General features: G+C 36.4%; 5 protein-coding genes and 1 non-coding gene across 8 annotated transcripts; 4 read left to right on the forward strand and 2 right to left on the reverse strand.

Annotated features, from left to right (window-relative positions):
* The first annotated feature begins 500 nt into the window (after positions 1-500).
* Positions 501-10477, forward strand: LOC116291362 (uncharacterized). Of its 3 annotated transcripts, XM_089027115.1 has the most exons (5): positions 501-539; positions 2767-2803; positions 8533-8678; positions 8906-9115; positions 9654-10477. In XM_089027115.1, the coding sequence occupies exons 3-5, from the start codon at positions 8580-8582 to the stop codon at positions 10059-10061; spliced, it is 717 nt and encodes a 238-aa protein (XP_088883241.1). In that variant the 5' UTR covers positions 501-539; positions 2767-2803; positions 8533-8579; the 3' UTR covers positions 10062-10477. The 3 variants fall into 3 exon arrangements, with proteins under 3 accessions (XP_088883241.1, XP_088883242.1, XP_088883240.1); XM_089027116.1 differs by lacking the exon at positions 501-539 and having other exon boundaries at positions 2730-2803; XM_089027114.1 differs by lacking the exons at positions 501-539; positions 2767-2803 and having other exon boundaries at positions 8148-8678.
* Positions 2863-4424, forward strand: LOC148912294 (uncharacterized). The gene has a single exon (XM_089027565.1). The coding sequence runs from the start codon at positions 2925-2927 to the stop codon at positions 4422-4424; it is 1500 nt and encodes a 499-aa protein (XP_088883691.1). The 5' UTR covers positions 2863-2924.
* LOC148912295 (uncharacterized) lies at positions 4908-8166 on the forward strand. Its single transcript, XM_089027566.1, has 2 exons — positions 4908-6230; positions 6760-8166. Exons 1-2 carry the CDS (start codon positions 4908-4910, stop codon positions 8164-8166), a joined length of 2730 nt encoding a protein of 909 aa, XP_088883692.1.
* A 5350-nt stretch (positions 10478-15827) lies between the features above and the next one.
* Positions 15828-18165, forward strand: LOC116292155 (hairy/enhancer-of-split related with YRPW motif protein). Its single transcript, XM_031699420.2, has 5 exons — positions 15828-16097; positions 16178-16229; positions 16336-16419; positions 16513-16600; positions 17273-18165. The coding sequence occupies exons 1-5, from the start codon at positions 16033-16035 to the stop codon at positions 17872-17874; spliced, it is 891 nt and encodes a 296-aa protein (XP_031555280.1). The 5' UTR covers positions 15828-16032; the 3' UTR covers positions 17875-18165.
* A 390-nt stretch (positions 18166-18555) lies between these two features.
* Trnan-guu (transfer RNA asparagine (anticodon GUU)) lies at positions 18556-18629 on the reverse strand. The gene has a single exon. It is a non-coding gene; the product is annotated as a tRNA-Asn (tRNA).
* Positions 18630-18933: 304 nt separating this feature from the next.
* LOC116292156 (uncharacterized) lies at positions 18934-20709 on the reverse strand. The gene is given in 4 exon segments (XM_031699421.2): positions 18934-19580; positions 19582-19965; positions 20431-20493; positions 20653-20709. Coding segments are annotated over 4 exon segments (498 nt in total). The 5' UTR covers positions 20674-20709; the 3' UTR covers positions 18934-19550.
* Between the last annotated feature and the right edge of the window lie 2911 nt (positions 20710-23620).

The raw sequence follows: 23620 nt of genomic DNA on the forward strand, positions 1-23620 counted from the left end.
GTGTCGAAAATAAAGAAACTCATGCGTGTTTTTTTTTTCTTCAAAATCCAGACATTCACAGCTGTAAAGCTTTTTAGTTGATTAAAAGATTTAAATTAAATTTTAGAATTTCTAAGACGTTTTCTTGTCCGCGCGGGACTAGGCTCTAATCGCTTAATGACTGACTGGAATGAATTATTATTTTTTGTTTCAGCCCTCAGGCCGAAACAGTCACTACATTCGGTTTGCCGGCCCATAATAGTCTCCGTGCGTGTCATTTAGCTGTCAGAGTTTTGGGACCTAATCCAATCGCATGCAGTTTCCAGATCACGTGTATCGAAATAACCAATCATAAGGAATGAGAAAATGTAAAACATTTCACCATGCGGAGTATTTCGGAGAGTTGCGGCGAATCGTTTAAGAGGTAGGTGTTTAGACTGTATTTTGCCCTTTCGCATGACGCCGTTTTTTGGAAAAAATATATTATTTATTAACCCCACGACAATGCGTATTTTATTTGTAGGTCAATATCTACATTGTAGGTCCAAGTTGTCAAATAGGTAAGTTTATATTGAAAAGTTATCCAAAAGCTTTTGTGATTGTGCGGTAAATTAAGGCAATTGCCAGTCTCAGCTGCCTGTGAGCATAAGTTGAGAAAACTGGTGAGTTTATCTATGTAACTAACAGTTGATGCATACTAGTATATATTTTGTGAAGGAAGCTTCCGATATGTCGTAGCTTCGTGCGCATCTGAGGACATGTTTTTGGTATCAGATATTATTTAAACTGGGCCCTAAAAACCAGTGCGTACTTTACAACTTTATAGGTAGATGTCTGAAATTATCAGTTTCCATTTATTAATTTTCTGATTTAAAGTATTTAATTTCTTGGATTCGGTAATATTGACCAAAAGATGTCAATTTTAAAAAGATTTTGGTTCGCGTTTCTTTTAAAGCTACGGTATAAGAGCTGAAAACGTTTAGGAGCACAATGAAGGTTCAAAAAAGTATCCTACATTCAACATAGCGCGTACAGTAATGCCCATGTGCCAAAATATTTTGCACTTTGTACTAGCTCTGCTCTGTGCTATACGCGAGCATTGTTTTTATCTATTGTCGGGATCTCTTTTAGCTCATTTGTTCGGCGAGACGTTATATGTATGTACGTTGCCCTGTTTTTCCCAAAAAAAAACTACGATGTCGATGTTTCAAAGCAAGAACCACTAAGATCTTCAAAAGAACTATTTACGATGTGTTTCTTCCAAGAGAATTTTATAACAAATGTTTCTATCGAAATTTTCGTAAGACTTTGCAGCGTGGAATTCGAGGCGTACCGTGAGAATTTCTGAACGCAATAATTGTTGGTGAAATATTGTCTCCGCCCCTTAGCAACATTTGACATTCCCCCTAACAACGGCAAGTTCAACCATGCTTTTGTGTAGTGTCGATTTCTAAATGTGAATAATCTCGTTCTGTTCTCCCAAAGAATGTCTCTCAAGAATAATAGGTATTGATAAGTGTTATCTTTACACCTAGTTAAAAAAACGTGGGGTTCAAAAAAAAAAGGTTATAACATCAAAGCTACAAAGTTACAGCGATTTCCACTTGAGCGCACCGCGCGCCGAATTTGTTGATTTTGAAACGTTCGCTAATTAGCGCGTCTGAAGTGTCAGACAGTCCGTCTCGGTCGGCCAAACGTTGCACAAAGCGTGAGTGAACGTCTTCTTTGATCGTGAGAACCGCGCGATGGTTTGTATCAGGTGAAGGTGGAGTATTCTCCACAAAAGTTTATATTGAACATTTCTGCCGTCTTAAAACCTCAATCAGCTCTAGATCTTCGGCTGAGAGTTCACTTGGGTTCCCACCTGCACCATCTCTCGGTTTTTCAGTTAGTCCTGCGCACAAGCGCTCCCATATTTTTCAAACCGTACTTGTAGTGACTCTAAACTTGGTTGCAACAGTTTGGTAGAAACCCGGAAAAATTTCTGTGACATCACTATCAAGAACAACAATTTCTTCGAAGATCTGTGTTCAAAGGACGACCATTTTCATAGGTACGGCCAGCTTTACTTAACTTTACATTGTGTTGTGACATTTTCCCAAGAACCCCAAAGGTTCTTTTGACGATCGAGCAACGTTTGGCCGACCGAGACCGACTGTCTGACACTTCAAACGCGCTAATTAGCGAACGTTACAAAATCAACAAATTCGGCGCACGGTGGGCTCAAGTGGAAATCGCTGAAAGACCGAAGGGGAGCATGGGAAGACAAACGATTATGCTAATTTCATGCGTATTGCAGTTTTCCCGTCCTGTGCACATTTGATGCATCATGGCTTTGGCATGTTGTTAATCTAGGTCCACCGACTTTGCTCTACTGTGCATTTTTACATGTCTATATGCAAATATAATACACATTTCAGAGTACCCAAAATCCTTTTCGGTCTAAGCTTTGATGATATGACCTTCTGGAACCCAACTACGTTTTTTCAATTAAGTGTATACCACATCCACATGATCTTGCTATATGGCAATGCTAGATTCAGTCTAAATCTTTGACTGCCTATTTTTTGATTTGCATAAACATAGCCACCACATAGAGTGCACGCACAAAACCTGTAAACGATAACTAGTATTAATTAGCACTACTTTATACAGAATACTTTGTTTTCTATTGTTTATCACTATTTAGTACTAAAACTTGGTATTTGCTTCAATGTTTAGTGCGAGCACCCTAACTCATGGTATAAAAACGTTTCTTAAATCTGGGGGTTTTTTTTTCTGTTGCAGAAGAACTCTTTTAAAGTTTCAAAGCAGGAATTATTATGTAAGTAAATATTTATTCAAACTAACGAAACTAATGCACATCAAACCATGACTTCAATTTGATGGCATTTCTGCTAAAAGGGTCATAGAATCTCATTAACAACCCCAAACAAAGATTAGGAATGTCTCACTTCAATTTCGAGGAATCACTTCAACGCCTTCAGAATAGTGCATTACTTGACATTTCACATTTGTTACAAGCAGCACAAAGAGAGTTAACCAATTTACCACCACTACAAGATCCTTCATGTTTTGTAGGACACTTGAACTCACTTGCAAATGTTGATTGGATTGCACATTCAATGTATCCTAATGATGCGCCATCTGATTTCTGGCCACAAAGTGTGGTTGGTGATGGTAATTGCTTATTTCGTTCAGCAAGTGTTATTGTCTATGGTGATCAATCACACCACATTGAAATGAGACTAAGAGCAAGCATTGAACTATTAACAAACCTTGAATATTATCTTCAACCAAATTTAATGTTTCATACAAGTGACAACATGCTCTTATTTTGGTTAGCACATTATTCAGCACCTAACACCTTGAGCTATCTTGATATGCATATTTCCTCAAATTGTAGGACTGTACTGTTACATTGCATCATTGAAGGCTTAACATTATGTACCTGGGTAGGCTTTTGGCATATAATAGCATTATCTTCAGTTTTTAGAGTGCCAATTCAAAGTATTTATCCTAGTACCTCAGTTGGCATAAGTGAAACAAGTACAGTAAGATATGTTTTGAATAGACTAGTTTTCCCATTTTCAATTATGAACAATACCATAGTGAACATAATGTGGACATCAGCACATAGAACTACCAATGTTATGTGGAGCCCAAATCATTTTGTTCCATGTATAAAGTATGTTTCATGTATAAAGTATGTTTTACATCATGCAAATGAAGTTCCCAATACTACATGCAGTAGTATGCCTGTTCAGAAAATAAAACTCAGTCTTAAAAGAAGTCATATTGAACAATCTCCTACTTTGAAGTCTAAAGTCTTCACATCTAATCTAAACAAAAAGCCTTTGATTTCTAAAGAAAATATTGATGTGAAGCCTAATCAGTTAATCAAAAGATCACACTTGCAAGAAAAAAATTTACCAATCAATAACACCAAAAAGACTGGGCATGAGGATAGTATAAATAATACATTGTTTGAAGCAGATATAAAATCCTTTAATGCATTCATTGGATTAATCCCAGGTAATTCCTGTTATTATTGCCAACGCCAGTTGTTTCCTGATGAGACAAAACTAATGAGCACTGGATATTTTGTTTGTGGAAGATGTTCATCAGCTGTTAAAAAAAATGAAATTCCAGCTCTATCTTACACAAATCAGCTAGACCCTGGAAACATTCCAGAAGAATTGGCTAACTTGAATATTATGGAAAAACGATTAATCTCTCAGATACAATTATCCATAACTATAGTTACCTTGCCTGGTGGTCAATTTGGAGAAAAAGGACAAGCGATTCACTTTCCTTTGAATGTAGCTGAACAGTGCAATCAGTTACCAAGACCATACTCTGATATCATTATGATTAGCACAGATCCTTCAAATTCAGCATTATCTCCTGTTTCACAATCAAAAGTGTACAAAGCTCTGCTTTGACTAAAAAGCAACAACCCCCTATATAAAAACATAAGCATATTACTGCCAAATACAAATCATGAAACATCTCAAGATCTTTATACAAATAGTTTTGATAATATTTTGAATAGCTGTCATGTATCAGGATTTACATCAAGTATGCAACCTATGCCAAACATAAAAGTTGACGATGTGATAAGTGGTAATATACAAACCCATATGCCTAAAGCAGATTACACTATAAGTCGTTCCAAATCACCTCCAATAACTATATTAGGTGATATATCTGTTCCGATAGAAGAACTTGCTTTTCCTTGGCTATTTCCATATTGAATAAATGGATTTACAACAAAAAGGAAACCGAAGCTCACAGATTTGCAGTATTTTCAAACAAGACTCATTAATACTGACAAAAGATTTTCTGCTGACATTTCATATATTTTCTTTGCAAACTCATTGTATGAGGCAAGAAAACTTGCTGACTGTGTATCAGTAGCGCTCAGAATGAAAAATATAACAAAACGAAATCGTTCAGCTCTAACTGCTGGTGATTTACAATATAAATTAGATGCTGATTTAATTGAGGATTCATACATTTTTATGAAAAGCATAAGAGGTACACCGGCATATTGGAGAAATGAGCTTCTTAATTTACTTGCCAAAATAAATACATTGGGACCTCCAACATGGTTTATAACACTTTCAGCTGCTGACCTCAGATGGCCAGAATTATTCAGAACATTGTCTCCAAATACTGAAATTGATAACATTTCTAAAAGTGAAAAATGGAAATTAATGAGAGAAAATCCCATTCTTGTAGCAAAACACTTTAACAGACATAAGAATGCCTTTATGAAACACATCCTCAAAGGAAAATCAAAACCTCTTGGAGAGATTACAAACTTTTTTATAAGAATTGAATTCCAAATGAGAGGAAGTCCTCACATCCACATGTTTCTATGGGTATCCAATGCTCCAGACCTAGATACTCAAACCGGTTTAAGAGATGCACCTTCCTTTATTGACAAATACGTTTCAACTAGAATTCCTGAAGCAAATGATCTTGACCTCCACTCTTTAGTGAAAACTCTTCAGATACATCAACATACATCAACATGTAAGAAAAATAGCCAGCATTGTCGATTCGATTTTCCAAGACCTTGCACATCACACACAAGAATAAAGTCACATATAGACCCTGGGAATACTTCTCGATTTTATGTAACAAAGAGAGGACCAAATGATCAAATGGTCAATGCTTATAATCCACATATTCTCAAATCATGGAGAGCTAATATGGATATTCAAATGATTAGAAGTGTGTATGGTGTAGCACTTTATGTTTGTACATATATTTGCAAAGCAGAACCCAAAGCTCTAAAACAAGCTATTTGCAATGCCCTGAATCAATTACCTGAACACTGTACACAAAAAAAACGTCTTCATAAAATTGGCTCTGTTGTACTTTCACATAGACAAATTTCAGCACAAGAAGTAGCATTTCGAATGATAAACTTACCATTAGTACAATCATCAGTTGCAACTGTTTTTCTTAATAACAGAAAACCGGAATATCGTCAAAAGATACTAAAGCCACTGTGTGAAAGACAAAAACTTAATGACAACTCAACTGATATTTTTGAAACAGGTTTGTCCGACTACTATACACAACGTCCTTGTGGAGAATTTTGGGATAAAATGTCTCTTGCTACATTTCTTTCCCAGTATACACTGTGTTCAGATAAACAGCATGACAACCATAGACAACCATGTTATCCTATTCAAAACACCAACAAAAGAATTAGACAACGCACAAACTTTGCTTGTGTAAGAATGCCAAAATTATCACTTCATTCACATGGTGATGAATATTATTACTCTTAACTTTATGCGTTCCTGCCATTCCGCAATGAAAAAGATATCGTTCCAGAAAATGAAACATTAGCAAGTATATTTCTGAAGCACGAAAACAACTTAGACCTTAAAGCAATTCCTTACCACAAATTTCACTCAGAGCTCAAAAATGCAGTACGAATGTTAAGACTTATCGAAAATGGAGACACAGATTTTGGGCAACTTCTTCATCCTAATACATCAGCATTTGAGAATAATATCGATATTTTCAATTCAGAAGCATCAAAATCTTTAAATCCTTATGATTTTCTTAACACATCTGGTATTCCAAATACCTTACTTGATGAAAAGCAAATGTCTGACAACAAAAATATTCAAAACTTGGATATTTCAATTGAAGACATATCAAATACTACTGATTTCAACAGTATTGCAATTTACACCATGAGTGACACTGAATTTGAAAAATGCATTGAAAATATGACTGCTGATCAACAAAAAGTTGTTGACATACTATTTAATTACTTCAAAAAAATTTAATGATGCACAAAATTCTTCAGAGCTATATCCAGATCCACTGTACCTCTTTGTAACAGGGGGGGCAGGTACGGGAAAATCTTTCCTTATTCGTCTCATAAAGGAAATAATCATACGAAAAACAAAGAAAAACTCAGTACTTCTTACAGCACCAACAGGCTGTGCGTCACACAATATTAATGGTCAAACACTACATAGTACATTCAAGCTTCCGGTGCAACATCCTAAAGCACATCTCTTAAACAATGATATACCACTTAGTTATTCTGCAAGAGATCAATTACAACAACTATACCACGATATTCAGTTTCTCATTATAGATGAAATAAGCATGGTGTCAGATCACATATTTCATACTGTCCATGAAAGACTCAATCAAATAAAATGCATAGATCCATCATCAAATAAAATATTTGGTGGTTGCTGTGTGATTGCATTTGGAGATTTTTATCAATTACAACCTGTTGCATCCCGATATGTATTTGACACAGCAGTATACAGCATATACAACCTCTGGATAGCACACTTTAAGCCAGTATTTTTGACTACAAACATGCGCCAGAGTCTTGATCACCAATATGCAAATTTACTCAATCGTATAAGAATAGGCCATCCAACGCTTAATGATATCAACACATTAAGAGAGCGAACAAAAGTATCACTAGATACCAGCCCATTTTCCGATGCAATAAGACTTTATCCAACATGCATTCAATGTTCTCACTACAATGATGAAAAGTTAAAACAGCTATCTCAAAAAAGTCAAACAAATTTAACAGTAATTGAAGCATTGCACACATCTCAGAATTCCACTAATGTTCCTGATCACCTTATACCTTCTGATGATTCAGAATGTGGTGGATTACCTAGAGCTCTTAAACTTACTCCTAATGCAAGGGTTATGCTAATAAGAAATATTCTTACATCTGATGGACTTGTAAATGGTGCACAAGGATACATTGATTCTATAAACTTTACAAGTGAAAACACATGGCTGCCTCAGTCTATTTCAGTTGTATTTGATAATCCAAATATTGGCAAGATTTTTATGGGCAATACCAATGCTACTTCAATTGACATAAAACCTTATACTGTAAAATTTTATGGAAAAGAAGGCACAGAAATTGAAAGAACACAAATTCCTCTTGTTCCATGCTATGCTATGACTATCCATAAATCCCAAGGAATTACTTTGGAACATGCAGTTATAGATTTAGGATTAAAATGTACAAAACCAGGACAAGCATATGTTGCTCTTAGCAGGCTAAAAACTTTAGATGGATTAGCTCTTTTAGACTTCCATCCCAATTCTATTAGAACCTCACAAAAAGTGGAACAAGAGTATGTCAGACTTTTTAAAAAGTTGCAATGAAATAAACCTTAGAATTATTTACTAACCTACTGATAAAATTACATCACTATTAATAACTTTAATAAAAATTATATTTTCAACATTACAAAATGATGAAAAGCCAAATACCTTCTAAAAACACCATCAAAGACCTCCAGCTTACTGAAAAGCCATCTCCAACACCACTGATTGCAAAAGTATTGGCATTAACCAATGAGTCACTGATTCTTTGTGATCAAACAGGAGCAATAAAGGCATTATGCTATAAGAAACTTCAAGATTCCATAAAGACTGATAGTTACATAATAATTGTCAACCATATGATCAAAACCATTGACGACAAGTTAACTGTGATCATATCACAAAGTACAAATGTCTTCTTAACAGCACCATTCACAATCCCACCCGATGTGATAGAAAAAGCAAAAACAAACATGGACATCACTCCATCAACACCAACAGTCATAACAGTTCAAGAAGCTAAAAGCTCTCCAAAGAAAAGGAAACTCTCCATTGAAGGAAAAGTCATAAAGGTATTACATATTATATTTTATTAGATGACTGACTCATTCTCACCGCTTTTATTTGTGAGCTCACAACACACACATACACAAAATCACTTCCTAGATTCTATGCAATTCTACTATCTTCCAATAAGAAATCCATGTGCATATTAATTATATGACTATGACTACCCCAAAATGCTTGATAATCAATTCTTACATATCCCCTAATGGCCAATTTGAATTTCTATTCCTAGGTTAGTCCACTGAAGAAAGTCAAAAACAACCAGATTGACTTAAAGAACATAACAGTGAAAGATTCCACAGCGTCTATACAAGTTTCTCTTTGGAAAGAACAAGCTGGCCTTAAAATAGAAACAGGAAACTGTGTTAAGATATCATCACTGCAAACATCAACATTTAGATCAAATCCTGTGTTGTCCTCAACAAACACAACAAGTATTCTGGTATGTTATTTCCCAATTTCAATTCTAATTTTCAGGCAATCCATATCACAACTTTTATCATATACTATACCATGCCTACACCAGGACACTAAACCATAAAACTATAGTAAACTATGAAACCTATGCTAATTAAGATAAACTAGTTTATGCATTAATTGTCATTCAATTGGAGCAAGTACTTAAAACAAACCAGGTATTTAATCAGGTTTAAAAGCCTGAACCACAAGCAGACAAGGATTCTACATCTCATAAAATATATTTTAAAATCATATTAAAAATTCAAAACTACATATTGAATAATTCCTTCATCACACTGGAGTCATCGGTTCCATCATAAACTAAAGTTTTATGCAGAGGTTCAACAACTCACATAATATGGGAGTACTACACCCATTGAGAGCCCAAATCTGAAAGATAAGATTGTCCTCACTCATCCAAATTCTATATCCATTGAAAAATACAAATGAAGATATTTATATTATACCTTATATTTTACTTTCTGGCCCTTATTAACACACTACTGTTTCTGTTCTACTAGCCATCAGATAATGCTGACCTTCAACTCATATCTAGTGACGAAGAGAAAGAAGAAGATGATGAATCTGCAACTCTTGTCGCAATTCAACACATTCAGAAATACAAATCCTGTATAGATGAAAACTGCAGAAACAAGAAACTAAACAGTGAGCTAATGTGCCCAAGATGTTATTCAACATACTCAGAACAAACTGCTGGACAAGCACTCATTGCAAACCTAGGTGTCCTTAAAGGAGATACTTTCCAGACATACACTGTATTCACTCAGATCTTTAAGAAACTTTTCCCCATAATTGAGTATCAAACACTCCAAGATACATCAATCATGTCTGAAGTATTACAACAAATACCTTTTGCAATCAGTTATAAGAGTTCAAAAGATGTGATGTCTGATGCAAACCGTATTTAAGTTGTATACGAATTTCGATTCACTTTTCAACTTACAGCCATCTTCTACAGTCTCATGTATGTCCACTATATTAGAGATCTTTAGGTTCTACATTAAGCTTATTGTTGAGTTAGCAATATATATATCCTTCAAAAAGGTATACTATTTTTGATATATCACTATGTTGCAACATAAAACATGAGTGGTAAGAACAACATGATGATACCTGCAGAATGAAGAAATTGAGTTTTTACCTTCAGTTCAAGCTTTTCGTTTTATCAAAAATAATTTTAGACTTCTTTGCAAAGAGAATTAGGAAATAAGCTTAATATCCACTTCACAATTTTTTCTGTTTATCTTGATATTGAATGAAGTTATTTTCTACATCATGTTATTTAACCTTAAGTTATAAGAATAAAATAAACATTTTGAGTTAACCTTCTTGTCTCCTTTTGTCTTTCATGATTTATCTAAACGAAACCTCATCCCCACACTACAGACAGCTACCATGCCCATCATCAACTAGCAGCCATCGACTGTATCCTATGCGGTAGTTTCAAAATGGCTGCCAAACCCGGTTGGGACTAGGAACAAGTGCATGGAAGCGAGGTCTTGAAGGCCTCAGTAAACAAACACGAGTCTTTACTGCTTTTTGAATCAATGAATTTAACCCTATTAAGAAAAAGATCTGAAATAAAGCTTCAATTGCAGGCGTTCATTAGGAGCTGGCTTCTGTGGACTTGTTCTTTAGTCCTAACCAAAAACCATCGCTCTGGTCTGGCATTTAGGCCCAATCATTACCACAGCAAGACCAAAATTCTTTTCAGTAATGCCACACAAATACCTAACGGGCCGAAACATCATCGCTTTTGAAGCGATATAGGCTTGTTACCTTTTTCTTTATAATTAAATAATGCTTAATTCGAAGACTTCAGAGTATTGGTAATCTTAATCTCGTAATTTTAATTAAGAATTAGAATGAATGTGTGTCGAGATCAAAATTAAGACAACAAATTTGACCATGATCGTAAAAAATTCAAAATATTTTTGGTACAGTCATGGTCGATTTAGTTTACAATATTTTGACAAAACTTCGAAAATACCTATATGAGTTTTCCAAAATAAGATGCGCAAAATGGATGCACAGTAGCAAAGGTCCGAAACCAATCCTGGCCATTATCTGGGAAACCCTACTGACCGGAAGAAAGAATTTTGCGACCAGATCGTCAGCGAGCGCATGCTCTATCTCAGGATCACTAACTATAATGATGCAGGCTCAACCTTTCCAACAGCTTGTTTTTGTCTTCTATTAACTTGCAAACGTTTATGCATGGTTCTTATAATTGCTGACGAGCGCACGAAAACGACGGGTAAACCCAGTCATTTTGCAAGGCTGAGCAAGGCTGCTCGTTCAAAATAAAGGCGAATTCAGGTCAAAACAAGAGATCAATTTCTATACTTTTCTTCTATAAACACATTTTATGTGCTTTTACAACTTTTATTGTGAAATGAACTAATGACTGTGTTCGTGCACAAGGGCGGATCCAGCCAAAATTTTAGGGAGGGGGGCTAATTGAGTTTAGGGGGGGGGGGGGGCTAATTGAGTTTCTTCCGTCAACACAACGGAAAACAATATAAAAAGCATCGTTTTTTTCTGCCGAAGGGGGGCTTCAGCCCCCCTTTGCCCCCCCCTCCCCCTCGATCCGCTCTTGGTGCACCTGTCAGCCAATATGAGAACGGTGTATGTATAGGGGTGTGTCAGTGTAATCCTTGGCAACTATAACATAAACTCATTAGACATATAGAGAACGGTCGCAAAACAACAGAGATTTCAATAGTGTGCCCAGCGGGCTCAGTGTCTGTATAATAATTTATATTGACATAAGAAAGGGCTTAAAACTGGTTAAATTTAACTGAAACCGCTACCAGCACGAAAAAACCGGTGCAAACAACATTCAAGATAAGTTCTTCAGGGCTTTACATTCGCAGTTTTTTATATAAGGAGAAGATATACCATGAAGCTCACATACAGTGCTTTTCACATAGATACAAAGGTTGGGCTTCCTGTGGCCATGGGGCATAAAGTCATTAGTACAAGAGAAATGTGGTACACTGACAATCCTTCCAAAAAGCTTCTCTCATAATGAGTGCACCATTTTATTTCAATAATATATGTTACAGTTTTAGAAATAAATCGAAATTGATTACGTTTATGCATCATTTAACCCGGTAAAAGCAGAACCAAAAGTTCAAAACCTTTTTTAAAGCTTTTAGCCTCTGCACCATTACGTTATGACAGCCATGACAGGAGGCAGGAACAATGGACTACGTCAACGATACGGCGGCCATCTTGGATCACATGAATTATGAGTCGTCCAGGGGGCAAATATTTTAAGATTTGCTACAGTAATGGTGTTGATTGAAACAAGAAATTAACAAGAGCCAATAATAAACAAAATGGACATGTCCAGAATTGATTTCTCAAGGAATCATGGTGTCATCATTTCATCATCTTTCATTTTCCCAGGCGAGACCGACACTGTTGATGTGCCTCCTGTCATGGCTGCCATCACGTGATGGTGCTGAGCCTCCATAGTTCAGTCTAGTACAAGATAAAGGCTTTGGACGGCCTAAGGAAGTCCTTCAGCTCATACCAAATTAGACCTATGATTTTGTTTTATCATGACTAGTCGGCTTTTCGTGTGTTGGGCCGAATTCGAAAGGACAGTGTGGGTAACAACTCCTGTCTCGGAACTCTAACCCTAATGGCCTATTGTCTTGTTAACGTGTATTAGAGATTGGGTCGAAAACAGGAAAACAGCAAGGAAGAGGGTTCCTTCCAGATATTGAACGGATTAATGCAACATGAGATCAAGCTGGGTGTGGTCCAAATACTGGGTTCGTACGAGAATCATAGAATAGGCGGATGGAAGAGATCCTGGACTCATGGATCCATATTCCATATGCGTTATATATATTGTGCTTGGTCGGCGTCAGTTAACGAGACATTCGGCAGTTCAGCTATAGTTACATAATACGTTAGCACCGTGCTTAGATTGTTCATGCATAACCTAATCAGCTAGTGTAATCAACTAACTATTACTAACTAATACAATTAGGTATCTGTTAGACCTTGAAACATATCATAATATGTAAGACAATAGTTGTTCTTAAGAGGTTCCTCCCAAGCACTCATAGCCCAGCACACACACACACACACACACACACACACACACACACACACACACACACACACACACACACACACACACACACACACACACACCCCACGACTATTAAGATATCATAATGAAAGATGTTTCCGCGTGGCGCAAAAATGACAAACAAATTTCAATCATTTATCTTTACTCTATTTTTGTATTGAGAATGGTTTCTGATTTGTCGAGCAGTATCGCTTTACCGCTCATGCAGAAATCAAGACTATTGATCAAAACACGAGTGAACCAACCTTTTTCTGATAACATCTTAATAGGGCTATATTAATGCTTGATGCGATTTGCGTCAACGGTCGTGCAAACAAACAACACGGCGAAGCATCAAGGGAGAAGTGTTTGAAAAGAATAACAACTAGCGCATCAGACGTTCAATTTCCGTCCTAGCTAAAAGTAATTGGGTTCGTTAGTGTTTGACGATGTAACTAGGACTGATGGTCAAGAAAGATGTGAGATGAGATAGTTCCAGAGTGTGCACTTTTAGCTAGTTTTGCTAAGAGTGTATTAGTGAGAGTGTAGTTAATTATAAGGGCAGCACTTGCTGATGTTGTTTAACGTTTCTAGATCAGTTCTTGTTTATATTTAAGTATTTCCTTAGCATGCCGTCAGACAGGTGTTCTCCAGCTGTAACGAACCAACTCACCGAACCGCAACCTGACGGCCAACTGAAAAACGACCGTTTGAAACTCAACTGAATCAAAAAAGCAACATTTGGCTGCATAACGTACAGAATTGGCACATCGTAGCATCTATGCAGTTAATATGAAGATGAACACTCCATGACAACCCTTATTTACTTTTTATTGATTTTAGTTTTTTATCAGGAAAGCGGGGGTTGCATTTGTAATTGATAAAATACCGAGTAAGAAAATAAAAAAATATAAAAAGTAAAAAAGTAAGAAAAAAGTAAACCGAGTAAGTAGTTTGTTGTCGTTTCCAATAAAAAAAGCTAAGCTATGCGATTAAAAGCTACTATAAGACCTGAAACATCCTTTAGCTAGCATGTCAGAGTTTAATAATAAATAGTTATCTTTTTCATGTGTTTATCATGATTTTTGTGGCACTCATTGAGAAACTTGATTTGCTTTAATTTTTGTTTCGTTTGGGCGGACTGGCTCGACCTCCCCTCACAACTTCACAGCCAGCCGGAGCTGAAGTGGATGAAGTTTGGATGAAGTTTGACGACGTTTTAGTTTGTGTTTCTGTCTAATTAATTGCATTAATAAGAAAAGGCGAAGCAAATGAATTTGGACGAGCAGGACATTATGTAAAACACTTCCTATACTGAGCTAACCCTTAGTACGAGCTCATAGCACACTGAACTTTGTCATATCGGCATCAACTCTGGGCATAACTATCTTGCTGAAGTTCAGATTGTTTTTGCATTTTTCGGTAATTCTGAAGAAGAGTGATTTTCATTGAAACACCCATTACACCAAACGAAATGTTTAGATCTTTGGTAGCTAAAAACGGGTATATTATGAACATTGATGTATATGCACTTCGTTATTGCACTAAAGCAAAGATATGAACCTGGACTGAAACATGTTTGAAAATATTTCCAATATTTGATTGGAGCTGCACGCTTAAAGCAAACAGGAAATGCACACAATAGCCGGGGTTTTCTATTGTGCGTATCAAAAGGGTTGTATGAATATCAATAGCCAGTTTGTTGGGTTAGTTCTTAAAGAACTTCCTGATGTGTAGAGGAATTTACTCCGTTGCTGTGCCAACCACCTTTGGTCGCTGGTAGAAGGAATTTGGAGGAATGCCAAACTCAAGTTTCTCAAGCTTCATGAACAATAAAGAAGGCGTCAAAGGGCTTAAGATGCATTTGAAGCTTTTGATGCATTTTGTATTTTATTTTTGTAGCCTATGAGAAGTCTAGATTTTTCTAGATTATTCGGTCAAGTACTCATGCAATAGGCATTCTTTAAAATTAGGAACAACGGTGTCTTAGTCAAATTTTGATAACTAATAAATACAAACATAAATAAAGACTACTGGTCGTAACAAATCTTAGCTTTCTTATTCTAAGCTTAATCCAGATGAATTGATGTTGATTCAACAAGGTTTGTTTGTGCAGTAGCAGTGTGTTGAGCTCCATCTCCCGTCAACCTATCTGCATCTTCTTTTCTATTGTATCCCCAGATTTTTGTAATTTTTTTTAACCTTTTATATCTGAGCTTATTCCGCATTTGCTAAATCTTAGAAGTAATGAGGAAGGCGTTTGTCCTAACATATATACTACAGATGAGGTGACAAAGTTTCTGTCGGCGTGCAGTGAGAGAGCAATCTAAATATGGTCTCCTTGTAGTAGTTACTGGAGCAAATACTACCATAGGGTAGTACGCCACTACTGTCGATTGCCGTGCATATCAATACTTTAAACATTTCTGGGTTGTTCTCTGATGTTCTTTGGACGGTATTTACATACACACACTTCGACGTCTGTTATTTTCAACAGTACATGACCAAAGACTCAACTATTGTAGTATTCCCATTGGATAGCTAAGTCAATAAATTGTGATCCTCTCTGTCTCCACGTGCATAGCATAGTAGTCCAGAATCATCGTCCTATCAGAATCCAGTTAAGACTAAAAGGTGCAGTGAACCGACTCAGCGTTTGTTCATTAGTAATTATACCAAGTAGGTGAAGCGGGACGGTTCTCTGTTGGTTTTATACAGTGCGGTGTGTTAACGAATCTTTCTTCCAAGGTGCGTACAGCCAACCATCCAACAACCCAGCTAATAGCCACATGCACCTAGGAATGAAGCGCGCATACAGCGAAAGCGAAGATGAAGAAGGGTACAGCTGGGAGAGGTAAGCCCACAAGTGTTCTTATCTACTGGCATTCGGTGGAATTTGTCGGATCTTATAGTTTAATTGGCATTAATCCTCAGGTGTTTAGAAGGAGAAGATGATGAGACAACAGCACGAAAGCGAAGGCGAGGGGTAAGATGAATATCACTGACTTGTGACGACTGACACGTACAACGGCCCGGCGCCATTATATTCTCATTTTAGCAAATGCATCGTTAACTTTTATTGTCTTCTTCAGCTGATCGAGAAAAAAAGAAGAGATCGAATCAACAGCTGTTTAACGGAGCTGCGTCGTCTTGTTCCTGCAGCAGTAGACAAACAGGTGACCATTCATGTCGTCATGATTATCATGCTCAAAACCACCTATCAATTTTGTACAAAATATTTACATAATAATTTCCTTTCCGCGCCGCAGGGTTCGACAAAACTAGAGAAAGCAGAGATACTTCAACTGACAGTGGAACACTTGAAGAGTGTTCGAAAACTCGCCAAACGAGAGACAGGTACAAATTAAAAGCAGGGCGGCAAGCAGTATTAACATGTCGGAACGAATTCTTTGGTAGGGCCAGTGTGACTTAAACGTCACTTCGCCGCACTTCAAAATTTGACAATATAGTTGGCTGTTCATTTATGACACTAGTTGTACATGATGGTATATTTAAAACATGCTCTTGCAAGATGCTCTCGAGCGGCCTTGACATTTTTTTTGGTGATGGATGAATTAACAATGGCTTATCTATTATCTTTTAGAACAAGCATCATTTATATTGATTAACATATGTTGACAAGGATCAAAAAGCAATATTACCTTCACACCTCCTGCTAGGACTGGTATATCCTCGGGCGATAAACCACAGTAATCAATAATATCGACTTTTCTTTCACTGGCTCAAAAGTTTAATAAAGAAATAAACCCCAAAACAATAAATCCCAGATAATACCCTAAACCTGGAGAAATCATTAAAAACATCAAACGAAATTGTACTATTAAAGACGATTCTGGAGGGGAGTGGGGGTATGGGGGTAATGGTGAATGTCGTTTTTCCCTTCAAGGCTTGAACTCTTTGATGTCTTAGTAATATTGAAAAAGTTATTATTTGTTTGATACTACTGCTACCAGTTGCCTGTTGAATGATCCTCTTATCTCAAATTGGTATTGTCTTTTTTCATCCCAGCCTCCATCGAGGGCGCAGACTATCGAGCAGCAGGATTCAGGGAATGTTTTTTCCAAGTGTCTCGTTACTTGCAGGGTTTCCGAGATCCGAACTGCAAAGAAGATCAAAAGGCACACCTTCTTAGTCACCTAAACACCATCATATCACATGGCGTGTGTCAGTCTCGACCTCCCATGGCTTCATCTGTTGTGTGGCCACGAGGGGTATCGTCACAAGTCACTTATCATGACACTACAACTGTTCATCCATTGGCTACAGCTAAAATAAGAACGGGAAAACCTTTGGCCAACACGTTGCACGAGAATGTTGTTGTAAACAAGGACAAATCAACGTTGATTAAGAATCAAAACATGTTGATCCGACCAGCAGTACCTGACCTGGGAGCTAGATCAGTCGAGCCAAACCGCTATTCTTTTACAATGTATCCACCCACCGCTCATTGCACTAGAAATGATAATCTAATGATTCGATTTCCATTTGTCCAACGCGAGGATGATGTGCTCAAGTCAGCTGAGCAAATCATGTTTGGGGCGGCGAACACTAAGACCATAGGACCTGATCATTCTATGATCCAATCTCTCTTCTGTCAAGGACCATTTTAAAGCAGCATGCACCACAGCCGGCATCTGCACAAGACTAACAAGACTGGACTATGCACCAATCACGAATTAATCAGAGGAAAAGAGCAAACTGGTTTTGCACGTACTTTTCTGTCCATATGCACTTGACAATCTATTTATGCAGTCAGCTTATACATTAAGAAATTAGTAGTATATATAAATATATACATATACATATATATATATGTATATCACGAAATATTGCACTCCAACACGTCATTTCACTAATTCAAATATAAAAAAATTCTTAAGCATTAAAAGATAATTGTGGCATGTTTTTATAGCTGTGTTTATGCGACTTACTGCGGCAAAGTAATCATAGAAAGAAGTGCTCTTCTAAACAAGCTATGTGGGTTCGATTTGCGGTAGTTATCTTCCCTTAACGTAGTTCTTTGGCCCTCGAATCTAGGTAACGTTAAATACCTGTTGAGGCATCTAACATTTTAAAGCAAAAAGCTTAGTTACTCTCAGCACATCAAGAACATCACACGAACGAGACGCCAGCATGCATAAGAGCACACAGTTCTTTTCAACTCGTTTAACTACCTGGATGATGATTTGCACTACATTGATACCCATTATATATGATGGACGGCAGGTCAAGCAAACAAATAATTAATATGGAAATCAAAATCAATAATATTTTTAAAAGGTTAAACGTAACGTCCCTGGGTGGGCTCGAACCACCAACCTTTCGGTTAACAGCCGAACGCGCTGACCGATTGCACCACAGAGACCTGTTGTTAACATGTATAGATTGTAAAGATGAGAACTCGATGTTTGACTAATAATCATTAATAATAAACATTATTTAAAAGGTAAAAGGAAACGCATAAACATTCCCCTAGCATATTGAACGAACTCATTAGCCGTAAATCTTCTGTGGAACATTTGAAAGCCACCCCTGGTTTTGAGACATTTGGCAGAATTTAGCCTGCGATGCATCCGGAATTTTCTGTCGTAAACTTTACGAGTAAACGTTCGGAGGCACGCAGGCTAGCAGAATTGGGATAGGGGTAAAATACATGAAAAAGGCATGGATGTGGAAAATAAATTTCATTAACTTCTTCTGAGTACTAATAGTTACACAGAAACAAAATGTTTTGAAAACTGCGAAAAATTGTATTTTCCATTGTGTTTCCCGTATAAACTAGCCGTGATGACATATGAAACACATATATAGGGAATGCCCACAAATAAAAGTGACTAATGGACATTCTTTTAAAATGGCCTTCAATTTCTTAAATATTTTGCTTACTCGCCTTACAAATCTAATGTAGATATACACAAGTAAAAAAGTGAATCTTGTGCAAATCTTTCTCTGATCTTGTTTTTTCCCTATCACTTTTATCTTAAGTGGGCTCCCTGTGGTCATATGTGATTGAGTAGATTGCATCAGAGCGTAACCTAATGGAAACAGAACTCATTTAAGGCTATCCCAAGTGTGAGAATAACAGGTCAATGCAAATGAAATATCTCCCATTATTACATACACAAAATATTATTTTTTTGATTCTTCTGCTCCATTTTTATGATGTTCTATAGGTCTGGTATCAGGAAGACTTGCTAAACATCTCTTTTATCCCCCACAAAATAACACAATTTTAGCCTGATCAGTTCTGTAGCATTTTTCATAATTTGTATATACAAAACATATATTAAAATTGTGTCCATATTTGCTTTTTTTCCATCTGGTTTAACCCTCAAATGAGTCTTAACTGGTAATCTGTTGCTTGCTTGATGAAATGCCTCAAATGCTAATGTTTCACTGTCACAGCTATATTCAAATAGTAACTTCCCAGCCTTAACATTAGCAACACGATGATCAATCTTTCCCTTTCCTTTGCCCATACGAGTGCCAAGAGGTTTCTTGGTTATTGGTATATGTGCTTTGATCATATTGATTTGTTTCGTCTTGGCTTTTCTTAGGATTGCAACTCTGGCAGACTCCAAGGCATTTTCTCTTACAAGTCCTGGCCTTGCTGCATAGATTCCATATTTAAACTGATCTCTGTACCTGTAATGGACTGGCAGGTTATTTTGAGACACACTACGAATGCCTGACAACTGAACCTGAAACATTAAATCATCAAATCAATAAATGATTAATCTTAATTAGTAAGTTACTGTGCAACTACACCGACCAAGGCCACCTAGACAAATTTTCAGGCAAATTGGCCAATCACCATTGAGTATTTTTAAAAACAATACACACTAATTTTCACATTTTCCTCTATAAAATCATATATTTTACTTTATATGAGTGTGTGTATGATCAGGAGTGAACAAGAAACAGTATAAAATCCAAAATTCATCTGTTATGCAGCATTCAAAATGTAATTTGTGAATTTGATTTAAAATTTGTTTGGGTGTCCTTGGTTGATGTACTCAATGATGTACTCAAGATTACTGTAAAAGTTCTTTTAACTTGTGAGGAGTATATAGGTCAATATGCATAGTTTCCATGGCCATGCTTCATCGATGTACCTATCTTTCATTCACATATACCCTTCAGGTCCATATACAGTTTCTACTTACAAATGCTCTCTGTAATAGTGTACTGTGTCCTCTGATGAACATATCAACAGACGTACGTATTACCTGAAAGTATGGAAAAATATTCAGGAGTTTTCAACATTCAAAATTCTCTTTTATAAACTTGGCAAAAATCAGAATTTAAAATATTATGAGAAAATTCCACCTTATACAGTAATTAAGTTCAATACCTCCAAAAACCTTCTCGAAAGAAGCAAGCCTTACCTTTCGCCACGCGTCCGCCATCTTTCTTTCTTCCTATCATGCATTGCGCGTTAGCATTGATGGACACAGGGATCCCGCTGTACTGACAGTTTAGAGTCAGTGAAAATATATAAAACATGAGAAAAGAAAAGCAAAAATAAACCAGATGAAGCCAGCTGTAATCAAAGTTCATTGCTTTAGATGCCGATACGCAATCAAATACAGTGAAATAGCGAGAAAGGCACGACCAGACACGACCAGGACCTCCAGGAACTGGGGGTCATAGCCTTTCAACATACTCAATTTTAATTGGGAAAACTTTTTTACGGTGTAAAGGAATAATTTTAGTAAGACACGGCATAGTATTTAAAGTTCAGCTGTCCTGGAAGAAATGCCAAGTTGAGCTTCCACTAAAAAAATATATAGATGAAAGGGGTAAAATTGCTATAGCAATGAAACTTTTGGCGGCTTTGTAGTGCCTCAAAGGAGGAAGTAAAGAACACACCATTGACCTCTGTGGAAGAGGATTTCGCCGCGTTGAATGAGTTATCGAGGACACTAATAAGAGGCTTTCATAGATTAGCGCATGGAGAGGGGAGTGGGGGTCGGCAAAATTGCAGGGGGATTCGTTATTTTGATTAAGTGGTTAGTATAGGTAATCATATGGGACCGAGTAAAATTAAGGATTAATTTCACGAGTGTTTTCCAAGTTTTGAAATTGCCCGAGTCGCGAAGCGACAAGGGCAATTTCAAAACTTTGAAAACACAAGTGAAATTAATCCTTAATTTTACTCATACGATTACCTATACTAATCATGACATTTTAAATTCTTCAGGAAGACGAACGGGCATCTTATACCCAGCAAATAGAAGAGTTAAAATCACAGAATCACATAAAATCAAGTTTCATCAAGATTCCAAGTTTGAGAATTATGTAAAAACTTCAATGAAAATAAACATTTTCATTATCATATATAGGGCAAAATTCAACGAAAAACATCCGTCTTGAAACCAATATACTACCCGTGCGTTGTCATTTATTTTGAACTACAAATCAAATGTAGTTATGGTTCAAAAGAATTTTATTTAGAATTCAAACGTGTTTCTTCATTACATGAGCTCTCTTCTATCAAACTTTGGACAATAATACTTCAAGGTTTTCTCCTTTACAAAAGAACATCATAGATTACTGAGTTTAAACAATAATTATTTGGCAAGTTTCCCCTGGATCCCACTGAATGAACTGTTAAATCTTGAAAAAAGTGCTTCACCGAAAGAATGGCAAACGTAAAATATTCCGTCAAAACCCATAAAAACATGCATAAAACTAGATTCCTACCAACAAAGTCCTTCATCTGAATCAGAATCCAAAGAAAGAAGCCGATTAAAGTTGCGTTTTAAGGTGGCTGCCTACTTTTGAACGTTCGATTTGAGCCCACGATGTGCGCGCGCTCAAAAACCGCTGAAAAATCTACAAGATTTTATTGAAGAACCATACGCGTTTTGAGCTTCAACAGGGCAAAACTCTCAAATTTTGCACGGGACTCTATATTTTCTGATAGCTCATTCGAAAAAACTCCTAAAAATCAAGGTTATATCAAGATTTTAGGAAAAGTTTAAGTCAGGAACACGTGAAAAAATAGATTTTTGTAGGGATTTTTGTTCGACTTTATGAGATTTTTTAAGAGCACCGAAACTACAAAATATGACAAATCAATGTATCTCTCTGTCTTTTTGTCGAAAATATCCATATATTATTGTAGAAGGATTGACTAGCCTTCATTCGTGCAATCATAGAGTCTGCAAATAACTATTATCTTATGAATCTTAATTTTTTTCCCAATCACTTCCGGTGGCGCAATTTTTACTCCAAAAGCTCGTGCGTAGGCTTCCATTAAATGCTGATTATCTCGAAAACGAGCTCGGGACACCCTATTTTTCTTTCCAGATTTGGAATCAGCATTAAGAGGCTGTCCGCGTAAGAACGGATAAGGCAAAATTTGACCCATCACCGATTTTCCTGATTTTCTTAGTAAAAGTCCACTATTATATGCAATGAACAATTATCACATTTATTTGGATCAATTCGGATTTTTAGGTACTTTACGAGACGGTTTTCGATGACACCTCAAAACTTGCAAATTCACCGTCGGGAAAGCTGCGATTAAGCTGTACATATCGGGCGCCGCCAAAATTTTTTTACTAACTTAAATCAACTGAAAACTTTTACACATGAATTTTATAACTTTTGGTTATAATTAAGAGTTTTAACGATTAAATTTGATAAAATTTTCACTGAGACATGATTATTTAAATATATATACTAAAATTCTTAAACGCGTTAGGCGCTAAAATACCTGCAGTTGAAGGCGATTTTCTCGAAAGTGGGACCTAACCTAGAGTTTAGTCTATTATAGCTCAAATGCACTAACACCAGTCTACAAACTTATGAAATAAAATTTGTGGGTACTCTTGTTTACGCGCCGTACAAGAAGTCGGCAATTCATTAAATTTCGCCAGGTTAAGCAAAACCGATAATTGCCGGTGCGATGAAAAAAGACCAAGTTTGGAACCAAAACTAACTGAGTATATCAAACAAGTCATTAAATACCAGTTTTGCCTTTAAGTAAGCATGTTGAGCCTTTTTAAACATTTTAAAAACGTTTTTTAAAACGATATTTATTTTTTATTGGTACGATATGCAAATTAGGTTCACAAATTTGCATCAAACAACATGAAAGCGTGAAGTTTTTTCCACTTGTGAACCTATATTATATACTCCAATCAAATATTTCCAATCAAAACAGAAATAGTTTTTTTTACCAGGATATGTCTTTGCGACTTTTCTTCGATGATTTGCTAGCATTGTTTATTTGTACTAAAACTTGTAGATTTCTTTTAATTAAAACCAGACTGAATGGTATTACGTAGCAAGCTAAGCCTTGTGAAGCCTTGTCATATTTGTTCGAGCTACTTTTAACCAATGATG

This window comes from Actinia tenebrosa, unplaced genomic scaffold (genome assembly GCF_029948245.1).
Source record: "Actinia tenebrosa isolate PJP-AT-01 unplaced genomic scaffold, QUT_ActTen_1.0 PGA_scaffold11__36_contigs__length_13525064, whole genome shotgun sequence".
Lineage (NCBI taxonomy): Eukaryota > Metazoa > Cnidaria > Anthozoa > Actiniaria > Actiniidae > Actinia > Actinia tenebrosa.